Below are 12899 nucleotides of genomic sequence, written 5' to 3'. Positions count from 1 at the left end.
GCATTTTTCTATTTATAAAATTGCTGCCAGCAGCGAGACTCCAAGTCCTGGAGTCCTGGTCTTGGGCGGCGCGCACACAAAAAATAATAAAAATGCCAAGAAAAACGTGCAAAGGGAAAATAAGGGAAGATGAACATAAAATGCAAGCGGCGTCATTTTGCAGTTCCCTGCAAGGAAAAGGTTCTGTTTTCTCTTGTATTTTTCCCTATTTTTCTTCGATGCCTTTTCTTGTTTTCATTGCAGAGAGAGAGAAAAGTTGCAATTAAGTAGTAAGGAAATTGTGAAAATAAATTTTTTAATAAGGGTTCCTTAAGTTTTAAAAGGTTTAAATAGTTAACAAATATAAAAATGTTACCAAGAGTTCAGAAGTACTTTATTTTTAAAATGTGATGATTAGAATAATTAATAATTATGCTCTGATTAAAAAAGGAAAAATATTCAATATTTTTACTGAAAATTAATTAAATAGGCAAGATAGAAGGTCCTTCTTCATATACCTGAGGCTATTGAATATTTTTTCATCATTTTCTTCCACTGTCTCCATTTTTCCCTGAACGCTATGCAGTGTGAAAATGCAGCGTGAAAACCCAACCGAAACGGAATGGAGCTCGAGAGCTGGGGGTGCGGGGGGGGGGAAATGGTTGGGCGGCGGGGCGTGTAAGTGTTGGTAAACGTGGTGCAAAATACCGTTACTGCCACTGTTCCCCATTTGCCATTTTTCCGCCCAAAGCGATTGTTGTTGTTATTGTTGAAGTTGTTGTTCTAGTGCTGTTGTTGTTGTGGTATTGTTGTTGTGGTGGTGGTGTTGTTGTTGTATTTGGGTCACCAATGCAGTTGTCGCTTTTCCCCATTTTTCCGCTTTTTCTCCTGTACTCGTTGTTACTTGCTTGTTGTTGCTTGTTTAACAAGTTCGAGTGCATCGCATTTGTGAAAATTTAAAAAGGCATCTAAAAGTTCTTTTAGTGTGTGTTGTGTGTGTGCCACAAAAATAAAACAAAACTTACAACAAAAACGCACCAAACAAAAAAGGAAAAATAGAAGCGAACTTTTTGAGGCTTTGCCGCTGACACCAAAAAAAACACAAAAGCAGCGGAAGCGAAACGAGCTAAGAAGTCCAGATCCTTGGGGATTTAAGGGAAACGATTGCTCAATATCCTGGAAGTTAATATATTAAAGAGCTTTCTTACGTTAACTTTTGGGAATGTGAAGGAAATTTTAAGAGTTCTTTGCTTGGTTTAAAGAATAAACATAGTATGTTTAATTAATTTGCTGACCAGACATTGCTAGATCGACTCGGCTGTTGATGCTTATCAAGAATCTTTATGATTTATGGGGTCGAAAATGGCTCTCTTACTGCTTTTGAAGCTTCTGACTAAGAGGGTATAAGGCTTTAATAAATAAGCTTACGTGGCGTATACTTAACGTGAAACCCCTTAAATTAAGTATACGCCATGTGTGTTAAGGGAGATTAGTTTCAAAGTTTATAAAGATAAGTAGTTCCAGTTAAAAAGATAGTTTGGTAATTAAATTATAAGATCGAATCGGAAATCGATCATTCGGTATTTATAAATATTTTTATAATCAAATTTTTTCGACTAATCAAAAGTTTAGAAACTCATAACTTAGCAAAATAAGCACTAATTTTAATTCGGAAAGCAGTTCTCTGTTAGTTTTTACCAGGTTTATAAATCTGCATACTCAATTTAAAATAAAACAAAAATTAAATTTTTATCAAATTTTCACAATTCTAAATTTGGAAAATTTTGACTAAATTTTTTTTTTCTTTAAAACATCTTGAGATCGATTCTCCTGTTAATTCTGATCAAGAATATATATGATTTATAGGGTCGGAAATGACTCATTCACACAGTTTTAAGCTGCTGACTAAAAATGTAATACCCTGCAACCTTAAAAAATTTTTAATTTTATTTCAACATACCATAACCCATTGAAATATGAAACTTCAAATCCCTGTCAACCCAACATCGCAGTTGTAGTACCCTTCTTTAAAAAAAAGTTTGCTTAACAATGTGTAAAAGGGTTTCTGGAGCGCAGGGAATGCGGAAAGGACGCTGCTGCAGTCACAGGAGTCGAGTGAAAACAAAACGAACAGCAAACATATTTGACATTTGCATACGAAAAGTGTCAAAAGAAGCAAGAAGCTATATAAACTAAACCCATACACAGACAAGGCATACACCAGAAAAGTCACCGCAAAGCACTGGGAGAAAATTCAATTGGGAATTTAAGTTGAGAAAATTTTAATTTATTAAGATTAAGATTAAGAATGAGAGGGTATTAATTTTATTTTAAGTACTACTAATAATAAAGCATTCATATGTATTAATCTATGAAACCTTAACAGAATTCCCTGTCGAATTCCTTCGAACTCCTCTTTTCCGTATGGGAATTATAAGATAAAATATTTAAGAACTATCAAGGTTTTTTTAAGGTATTTAAAATACGCTTTTATATAATTTTAAAAGTATTTTATAATGAGGTTAAGTGCTTTTAAATTCAATTTTATATAATTAAAGTTAAATGTTAAGAAGTAAGCAATATTTTCTCCACCTGTACATACTCGTTTATGCCACTTCCGTGACGCCTCTCTTATCTGTGCTCTCGTTCTCTTCCTGCACAGGAACGCTACAAGGCTGACATTAGCCTGGCCATCCAATTGCTGCAGTGCAAGCCGGATAGTTTTGTGCCCCAGAAAGTGTCCTCGGTGGGTATCACATCCAAGCAGCAGCCATCCATCTATAATGTAATGCAACCTCCCTTTTGAAAATAATGGCGTATTTTTTGTTCCGTTTTGCAGCTACCCATTGATATTCAGTCGAAGGTGTCGGCATATATGCGATTGGAGACGAACTCCCATTCCGATTCCGAGTGCAGCAATAGCGGTGTGGGCGTGGCCACCACAGCTTCCTATAAAGTGCTTCCGGCATCAGATTCACCGCCACCATCAGCCTGCCCCTTTCCGCCCACGGCGATGGTGTATTCGATGAGGGGACTCGGTAGGTGTTAGTAGACCATGCTTTGCAACCTTATGATTTTTTACTTGATTTTATTCTTATGTTTGTTTTTAGCCTTATTTTCCTGGTTTTTATTATGATTTCAATACCCTTGCAGGGGGAGCTTTATAAGGAATCGTATAGAAATTGTAAAGAGATGTCCTTTTAAGTTTGAGTTTGTTTCGTAACATTTTTCTAGTAAGTTTTTTTTATAATTTTAAAGTCTGCTGGGACATGGGAGCTTGTTAAATAACACCAATAGAAAAAATCCTTATTAAGAGGACTTTGGAAACCCTTTCCACTGATTTGTGTATTAATCATAAACTGTTCTTAATAATATTCTAATTTTTACCTTATTTTGTATTCAGATTTGAAATAATAACAATGATTACACACATGAATATTTTTAAAAGATGTTTTGTACTTATAAAAATATAAATAAAATTAGAACCGAATAGCTTTCCTATATCCCTTTTAAAAATGTATATAAATATCTAAACCAAGTAAATCTTTTCATATATAAAAACCTGCAAGGGTATTCTATGTATCGGTTTACCGATAATATATTACCTTTTTCTTTCTCGTTGCTCCCAGGACTTACTCGATTTACATGATTTCCTCATGATTGCTTTTATTTGATTTATTGATTCGCACATTTTCTAGGAATCGGACTGAATCGCGAAGGATGCAAATAAATGCACAATTTGATTTCTGCCTCATAATTGCATCCATTCCACATCATCGTTTCCTGTTTCATTATTATGCCTTTTCATTTGCATTAATTGCCTGCATTTTTATATTTAATTTGTATTTATTATGGGGCCATTGTATTCGGTTTTATTGTTTTCAGTTATTGTTATTGTTGTTTCTACCATAATTGCAATTTGAAAGTACTGCAAAATAACTTTGTGCAACCACTGTTTTTCCTTGTATTTTCCTTTTTTTTTGTTGTATTTTCCTGGGTGGTCTCGGCTTCGGAAAATATTTACATGTTTGTGTGCTGTAAATATGATTGCGCCTCAAAATAAAAACTTTTTTTATGTTGTGGATCAATTTGAACAATTTTTGCTAGTTTTAATATATGCATATTTTTGGCCAGAATATGCTTTTGTTGCACAAAATTTGAGAGCCACAAAATGGCATAGTTAAAAAGGGCTGAAAAAAAGTTTTTATTGAGACTAATATGCATTTAATTTTCTTTTACAAATTGCCGTTTAGCCTGGGTCTTTTGTTGAAATACTTTGAATACAAATAAAGTTTTTGTTTAGAAAGGAAAATAACTAAATGAATTTTTAATTTAGAAACTTGAAAACCCTATATTTTCATTTGATTAAATATTAAACCAACCAAGCAACATGCTCTATAAAAATACTAAAAACATAATAAACATTAAAAATGAAAACTTTACTAATTAAAAAATATTTTTCGAACTCCATTTAGATGCGGCTAATGGAAATGCGGTTAATAATTCCCAGACAGCAGCAAATCAGCCCACAAATAATATCCTAAAGGATACCAAGGACTCCATAAATAACAACAATCACAATAATAATAACAACACAACCACAACAGCAACAACAACTGGTAGCAGCAGCAACAACAAGTGCAACAATCAAACAACAACAACAAATCACACAACAACCAGCAATAACAACAACAGCAGTAACAACAATCCGGATATGATTTCGCCCACAATTATGGCCAAGTTCCTGGAGGATGAGCTAAAGGCGAACGAGGTGAAGCATTGCGACACTTGTCAGTGCAGCAAACAGGATCTGCAGGTCCTGGCAGATGTCTCGCGTTCCTATACGGTGGCCACCCAGACACCGCATCAGTTCCATCATCAGTTAGTCCAGGGCTCTTCCTCCGGTTTGACCGAGCCACTGACCCAACTCTGCCTGCGGTGTAACAGCAATCTGAACTCTCCCTCGAGGACCAACAGTCCGTATCTGATGAAGCTGGTCAAGTCCAGTGATTCGGTCATATCGGAGACCAAGAGCTCCGTTTCGGATCTGAATGACATGGACAAGCTCTTTACGCCGGCCAAAAAGGATGACCTGATGGTGAATCCCATACTGGGACATCATCGTCTTTGCGAGAGAACAGCGATTCCGGGCGGACACACCCAAGATTATGTAAATGGAAAGCTAACCACCTCTACAATGATGTATCCAACGACCCATTTGGGTGCCTATGCTGCGGAGAAGTATCTCCTGGAGACGAGTAATCTTGGTCAGCTGAGGAGCAACTATCAAAGGAGGTTCCTCGATGGCGGTGGCACTGCCCTCCAGTTGCTGAATAAGTATGAAACGGGAGCGGGAGCTGGAACGACCACGGATGAGTTGGAGGATGAGTCCAGTAAGCCACTGCTGGCGGGGATCTCCCAGGCTAATCTCTCAGAGGTGGAGCAACCTCTTCCTCCGGCGCCTCCACAGCTGCAGACAGTTTCCAAATTGGAGGATGTCTGCGAACCGACGCCGGCGAGTAAGACTGTGACACCCGTGGCTCCACCAGGATCTACAGCTGCTCCTGCACCTGCTGCAGCTCCTTCAGCAGCTGCTCAGCTCAAGTCCACCAACTCGGGAAGCGTCCAGAGCCTGTGGAGCAATAAGACCAGCAGCTGTGAGGGGGCCAAGATGTTTGAGACCTTCAACAGGAATCTCATCAAAACAATCAAGGTGAGGTTCAAGATTAACTTTATAAGAAGCTTTTACAAATCTTATTTTCCAGGCGGAGAATCCCAAATACCGAGGACCACGTCTGTGTGCCATGCGGATTCAGCAGAATGGACAGAGTAACATTCTCTTAGACAACCTAGAGTCCATAGAGACCTACACACCGGTCATCTACAAGCGACGAGAGAAACTCCTTGACGAGGAGCTAAACGATGGCAAGGATATCATCACCAGCAAGGAGAGCAATGCCCAGGCAGCTGTCGAAGCCTGGCAAGGACCAGCAGTTCCCCACGAGAATGTGGCCCTTCAACCTGTGCTGGAACCCCAAGTTGAGACTGCCGAGGCGGAAAAGGAGGAAAGCAAGGCTGGTGGAGAGGTGCCTGCTGCAGGGAATTCCCCAAAACATTCCGCCAACTCCAGTTCCATAAGCGATGCCATCGATTACCAGGAGAGTGTCCTTTTGCGACGACAGCAGCTCAGTCGAGTGGCTGAATGGGTGCAGCATAATACCCAGCAGTTGGAGCAAAGGAATCTCCAACAGCCACCGGCGGCCACAAGTGATTCCAATTCGGGCACCGAAAGGCAATCCTCATACTCCACCCTCGATCGCATGGACTCCATATCCATAGAGAAACTATCCATGGATTCGGGCTACAAGACCACACCGCAGCAGCTCACCAATGGTTATCCGGAGAAGTCCACGGAGGACTCACTCTCACCCAAAACGGATATCACAAGCAATTCCCTGCAGCAGGAGACCACTGTGCCACCGGCGCCATCATCATCGTCCAAGAAAACGGAAATGTGCACCACTTACTATAGGAGAACCACCAGATCGGGTCTGCCGGTGGCCTACACCACCACCACCACGGCAGCGGCTACGTCAGTTGGTGGAGTTAGCTCTGCAGTTGGAGTTACTTTGGAGGAGTCCACTTCCTCCGGATCGGATGCTTTGATCTGTCCCGAACAGCCCACGTGTGATATACTCAACTATAAATATTATCCCAATGATACGGACAAGACGAGGTCCGTTCAGGCGGAGCTGCACACGACCACCCAGAATGTGGACATTGCCCAGATGGAGTACAATGTGAAGCAGTTTCTGCTCAAGCAAAATGAGTGGTCCATGAATGGAGGAGCGGCTGGATCAATAGCAGGAACTGGAGGAGGAACAATGACCGGCATGGGAGCAAGGCTAATGCAGCGACGTATCCTGGGTCCTGGCGTTGGAGAACGTGTGCGAATGGCCACACCCGGCGGTGCGGTGGCCAGTCAATCCTCCGGCATCCTGCCACCCCACAGAACTGAAACGAATTTATAAGCAAACGGGGTCAAGGGACACACGGAATCGTATCGTGATTACGATCCGAAGAGTAAACCAATCTGTATTCTAGTCTAGTTTTGCTACTTTTAGTTTCATACTAAGCACACCCCAGCTCTATATATATATATATGGCTAAGCAATGCTTTAGTTATTAACTTAAAGTGGGTGGAGAGGGGCTCTCGGCAGATGCTAAACACAGCAAATAGCAATAATACTATACATATGTACGATAAATGTAATACTTATCTACGATCTAAGCTAGCTAAAGTTGCTTTTGAGCTATATAACTAAGCTGATAATTAAGATAGTCACAAGGGGATGGATATAGATGTGGCCTTGGTTGATTCTTACTTGGTTAATGTTTATATAACTATCTTTATAATTATATTTCTTATGATTTACTATATTATTTTCCTCTCAGTCTTCCCTTAGTCACTAATTTCCCCTCTTAATTTTGTCAAAAAGTCTTCCTTAGACCTTTTAAACATCTTCTAAATATACCCCCAAACCAAGGCCATAAAAACCATTATCCCCGTAGCAATTGCAGCTAAAACCAAAAGCAAATCTAAGACATATGATAATGGTTACTCCCAATGATATATATATATACATCTATATATATATAACTTTTTTGATGTCTGCATGTTAATATAACCCACGAAGCCATTCGAGAGAACTTTACCCAAACGCAAGCTTAGGTTACAACAGAAAATTATATATACATAAATTATATTTATAGGAATATACAGATAATTATGCTATATATACGATTGATATTTGATAAGCGCGTTATATTTTCTAGATTCCGATTGTGCAATATTTTTTAGTAGCATGAAAACCAAAAAGAAATGAAAACGAATTTTTATTTTTATAAAATGCGACCAAAAAAGAGAAACCGAAAAAGGGGAAAGAAACTTAATCCCTAATTCTGATTTTCGATTCACAAATTTTTTTGCTATTTGCCAATTCTATTGAGCATTTTTTGTCCAGCTTAGCGCTATATATAGCAGACCCGATCGATCAAGATATATACATTCACATACACACACACACACAAGTACTGTACCTTCTTAGTGACAAAGGATTTTTGCCGGAGAAAAAAAAACGATAAGAAACTGTACTCATTCCTGCCCATTAGATGACCTTCATATACTTAGAGAACTGTAACCCTCTGCTATAATTGCTAAATAAACAAAAAAGATATACCATAAATGCCATGCTATATACACAACAGACACAGACATTTGCATTATAAACGTATCTGAAACAGACATATGATTGTAATACCCACATATATATATATTTACATCTATATATACATAAAGCGTACTTATATTATAAATCAAAAAATCGAAATCGAAATCGAAATCGTGTATTCAACCTATATACGTGTATATCCAAACCCACAAGAACCCACGACAAAAAACAAAAACGAAACAATATTCAACGGCTTCAGAAAAATCCAAAACCAAAAACCAAATACTTTTCTATGTAATCCCCCCTCCTCACACATCAATCAAAATTATCATGAGGAATATTTACTCGATATTTACACACCTAATACACGGCTGCTATATTTCTATATCTATAAGGGGGAATACCCTTAAAAGTCCTTCAGTGATTTGAAATCTTTTAAAAACATAAAAGCATATCTTTCGGTATAATTTTTTAAGAGAGATTTCAAATCATCAGAGACTTTTTTTGGGTAACCCCCGCTTTTATCTATATATCTCGATTACTTTACCATGTATACACTGAGCGAAATGCTAAAACGGAAATGCTTTAAGACACTGTTATGTTTGGCCTACTTATATAAAAACATTTAATTAGCATAAATTCAAATCGTATGGATAGGATGGAATGGATCCATCTTCGAACCTCTGCCTGTTACGCACTTTATCCTATAATGATATATATTATCGAAAAGAAAAATCAAAAAAACTAAAAGAAAAACTCTTATTAAGTTCATGTACCAATCTCAAAGAAGACTTAACTCGACTAAGTAACTAAATCATTTCCGATAATCACACTCTCACACACTCCAAACTTTGCTCCTTCGCCTGTAACTCAGTGCTCAACGAACCAGTTTTCCATTATCCAAAGTAATTATATATCAAAAAAATCTCACAGAAAAAAAGCTATTCCCTAAAACAATAGAACACTGCCCCCGCAAAATCCACACACACTGCCCCAAAATAAATTCCCCTTCCTCTCTAACTTTAAGTAGCAACATTCTCCAGCTCAAGAAATCATCAGAAAAAATATAAAAACTTTACTTAAGGCAGCTTAAAACTGAATAACCAAATGTCCCCCCAAAAGAAAACCCCATTAGCTAAAACGTAACTATAAAATGCAAAAGAAAAACACAAAAATTGAAATGGAATTTCAGCAAAAAAAATGGATATATATATATGATGACGAAAACTAGCTTAAATATTTGGGCATAAGTTCAACTCCAGCTGCGACATCTAGTTTAAATTGGAAGACTTCGTTCTATCGCCTGGGTTCGATGCATATTCTTCAGATACTTATAGCCTTATAATGAATGTGTACATTTTATGCGCGTCTCGGTTGATGTCAACATTTTTGAGCTAATGAACCACCTTAATGTGAAACAAAAATAAATATAAAGAACAAAAAAACCAAAGCAAAATAAAAATACAAAATAAAAAAACATCAAAATAATAAATCAAGAAAAAAACAAATGGAAATAATTCAAATAAATATGAGATAATTTTTGAATAAAATTTGTTTTTGTTTTTTAATGGGAAAGGGAAAGTTGTAACAAATTTGATGAGTAAAATAATATAATTAAAAGTTTTATATTTTATTTTTGAAGAAAATAACCTAAAGGAAAGCATTCGGAAGTATTAAGCAAAGGAAAATTAATGTTTCTTTATAAATAAATATATTAATTAAATTGAGTTCATTTGTTTATTTTTTGTATACCTTTGCATGTTATTGCTAATATTAATTGGAAGGACTCATTTCCGACCCCATAAAATATATATATTCATGATCAGCAGCAAAAGGGGAGTCTATATAGCTATCTTACGGAGAAAATAAAATTTTAGGACATTTTTTCAAAATTTTATAAGGGTTACATCGTTGAAATTTAAAAAAATTGTCAAAAATTTGAATTTTTTTAAAATGTATATTGAGTATGCATATTTATAAACCTAATAAAAACTAAAACCCAACAGTTTTCCGATTTGAAATTAAGGTATTTTTGACTTAGTTTTGACATTTTAAAAATTTTAATTATCATAAATAAATATCGATAAAAATTGATTTAAGGAATGTGCATTTTTAAGATCTTGGGGGCATCTGCTGGCCAACAACTTTATATATAATATATATTTCGATTCCCTTTATAATTAATAATAATTTATTTCCATTTATTTAAAGTTAAAAATTTATTTATGTTAAAAATGTGTGAAAACTTTACATTTTAAACCCTGAACAGAACAAAAGTCCAATTCTTTCCAACTTTTCAATGCTTTTATTCCTCCAATAAAACTTTCTCTCTCCACTTTATTAATTAATCGCTTTTTTTATATTTTATGATATTTATTTGCTCATTTAAAGATAAATTCCTGGGCTGAGAGTATGAAATAAATAATTTGTTGCGTTGCATGATGCACTTAGAAAACTAAAGAAGCCTTTTTCCCAAAGCATTCTCGGATTCTAGAATCGAAAAATAGCAATAAAAAAAAATGGCATCAGTCGATTGATGATGGATGAGAGTGTGTGCGTCAGTGTTTCCCCTCCTCAAAGAGCCACTGCATCGGCGGGTTGCTGTTGGACCTGGACAGGATCAACAGGTTCGTTCACTTCACCGGCATCGTCATTGACCACAATGACCTCATTGGTGGGCACAGCAGCCTCCTCGAAGGAGTCATCGATGGACTCTCCGCTGGCACGAACTTCATTCTCGGTGTCTGGGACAAATTCGGCCACCTCATCCTGGGCAGGATCGATTTTATCATCAACATTGGGCTGCTTGGCAGGAGCCTCGGTCACAGGAGCAGCAGCTGGGGCATTCTGTGGACGATTTCCGCCCAGGAAATTGATGATACCCTGGAGAGGATTACCACCCTGCTGCTGTTGAGCCGGAGCCGCCGCAGTGGCATTGTTATTACCACCGAAAACATTATTCACAAACTGCTGGATGGGACCTGGTGGACGTGGTGTGGTCGAGACCGCCGGCTGGGAGTTGGTCAAGCCAGAGAGAGTGTTCTGGAATTGATTACCCAAATTGCTGGCAAACTGCTGGATACCCTGGAAGGCCTGTGTGGTGGAGTTGACCACCGATTGGGCGGCATTTTGCACCACCTGGGTGGCTTGAGTGAAGGCAGCCTGGGGATTCAGGAAGCCGGGAACCGTTGGAGCTGGCGTGGGCTGAGCGGCGGCATCATCGGATTGGACTGCAGCTGGAGCAGCTGGCTGGGGTTGCTGCTGCTGCTGTGGCTGGAATTGATTCAGGAACTGGCCAATGGGTGAATTTTGGATCAATTGCTGGACAAAGTTGCCCTGTGTGGTGCTCTGCTGCGTGGGTGTGGCCTGGGTGGCTTGACGGACCTGGGGATGAGCGGGATCCTCTTGGTTTTCAGATTGATCCTGCTCTAAAGGCGACGAATCTTCGGAAACGGCGGGCACAGGAGCAGCTTCTTCGGCTGAGAGTGTTTTCAAATTAATGGCAGCTGGCTTGGGTTCTTCGGGAATGAGTTCTAAAAGAGCTGGAGTTTCTTCCTTAATTTCCTGAGGCTTTTCCTTGAGGTCTTGAATTTCCTCGATGGCTTCCTTGAGTTCCTTGATCCTTTCATTGAATTTCTCCCTAAGTTCTTCTTTGATTTCCTTCATGATTTGCTGTTTGATTTCGGGTTTAATTTCACGCTTAGTTTCATCCTTGATTTCAGGCTTAATTTCTTCTTTAATTTCAGGCTTAATTTCTTCCTTAATCTCAGGCTTAATTTCTGGCTTCAACTCCTCCTTGATTTCAGGTTTAATTTCAGGCTTTAACTCCTCCTTGATTTCCTGCTTAATTTCTGGCTTTAACTCCTCCTTGATTTCAGGCTTAATTTCGGGTATAATTTCTTCCTTAATCTCTGGTTTAATTTCAGGCTTTAGCTCCTCCTTGATTGTGGGAATATTTTCCTCAAGTCTGGGTTTAATTTCCTCTTTAACCAAAGGTAAAGCCACTGGAGCTGGCTGCTGCTTCTCCTCCACCACGGTCACAGGAATATCCTGGGGCAGTTGCACCACTCTAGCTTGGCTTGCAGCCAGGAACAACAGGATCAAGGCAATTGGCTTCATTTTTGTTTTCTCAGCAAAACAGGATACACTTTCACGTTTTAAATACTATTTTATATAAATAAATTAAGATATTTTTTTCGATTTCAAGATGCGTTCGATCACAAGCGCCTCACGGCCGCAACTGTTTGAAATTTCTTTAGGCCCAACGCATTTTATACGAAACCGTCAGAGCCGCCGAAGCCGACGCTCTGCCGCTGCCGCCGTCGAAGACAAACAGGGCTAAGAGAGAGAAAAAAAAATGAGATGGTTGGTAGGAGGAGTTGGTAGAGAAAATATCAGCAATATCAATGCAACTCCATCCTCCTTCTGGCCAATTCTTGGCGGCGGTGAGTGTCATTGAACTGATACTGGTACTGGTCCAAGTTCGATTTGCCATCGAAAAGGGTTTCATCTTGGCAGTCTCTTAAGGCCTGCAGATCGATGCTAAAGAAGCTGCACACATAATTGGCCAAGTCTTAACTTGGTCTTGGTGGAGTGAGTGAGTCCCAGAGAACCTCCTTCATCAATCATGTTTGTTTTTAAAGACTTTACGGCCATCAATATTTGGTTTTGTTCAAGGATGATTGCAAT

At 38.5% G+C, this 12899-nt stretch overlaps 2 protein-coding genes across 4 annotated transcripts in view; one reads left to right on the top strand and one right to left on the bottom strand.

The window, feature by feature from the left end:
* LOC110177580 (uncharacterized) overlaps window positions 1-9760 on the top strand; it is a 48593-nt gene extending 38833 nt beyond the window's left edge. For 2 of the 3 annotated variants that reach the window (XM_020944361.2, XM_086834618.1), the window contains 4 exons: window positions 2642-2725; window positions 2819-3023; window positions 4455-5692; window positions 5745-9760. In XM_020944361.2, the coding sequence (XP_020800020.2) occupies window positions 2642-2725; window positions 2819-3023; window positions 4455-5692; window positions 5745-7010 (2793 nt within the window). In that variant the 3' untranslated portion in view covers window positions 7011-9760. The remainder of the gene's footprint in view (window positions 1-2641; window positions 2726-2818; window positions 3024-4454; window positions 5693-5744) is intronic. The other variant, XM_020944362.2, reaches the window with a different exon arrangement.
* Window positions 9761-10784: 1024 nt separating this feature from the next.
* ImpE2 (Ecdysone-inducible gene E2) lies at window positions 10785-12329 on the bottom strand. Its single transcript, XM_086834617.1, has 2 exons — window positions 12183-12329; window positions 10785-12080 (listed from the first exon to the last, which is right to left on the bottom strand). The coding sequence occupies exons 1-2, from the start codon at window positions 12327-12329 to the stop codon at window positions 10785-10787; spliced, it is 1443 nt and encodes a 480-aa protein (XP_086690743.1).
* Window positions 12330-12899: the final 570 nt, after the last annotated feature.

The sequence above is a fragment of the Drosophila serrata genome, unplaced genomic scaffold (genome assembly GCF_035046125.1).
Source record: "Drosophila serrata isolate PLE 108 unplaced genomic scaffold, ASM3504612v1 contig_273, whole genome shotgun sequence".
Lineage (NCBI taxonomy): Eukaryota > Metazoa > Arthropoda > Insecta > Diptera > Drosophilidae > Drosophila > Drosophila serrata.
Note: the sequence above shows the minus strand (reverse complement) of the source record. Positions and strands in the feature narration are given on the sequence as shown.

What these genes read in the sequence shown, in the direction of transcription:
- ImpE2 (XM_086834617.1), bottom strand. Translation starts at nt 12,329, where the DNA reads ATGAAGCCAATTGCCTTGATCCTGTTGTTCCTGGCTGCAAGCCAAGCT. An exon ending in TGGTTAAAGAGGAAATTAAA is followed by an intron (nt 12,081 to 12,182) that starts CCCAGACTTGAG and finishes AAGCCTGAAATC; the next exon opens with AAGGAGGAGTTAAAGCCAGA.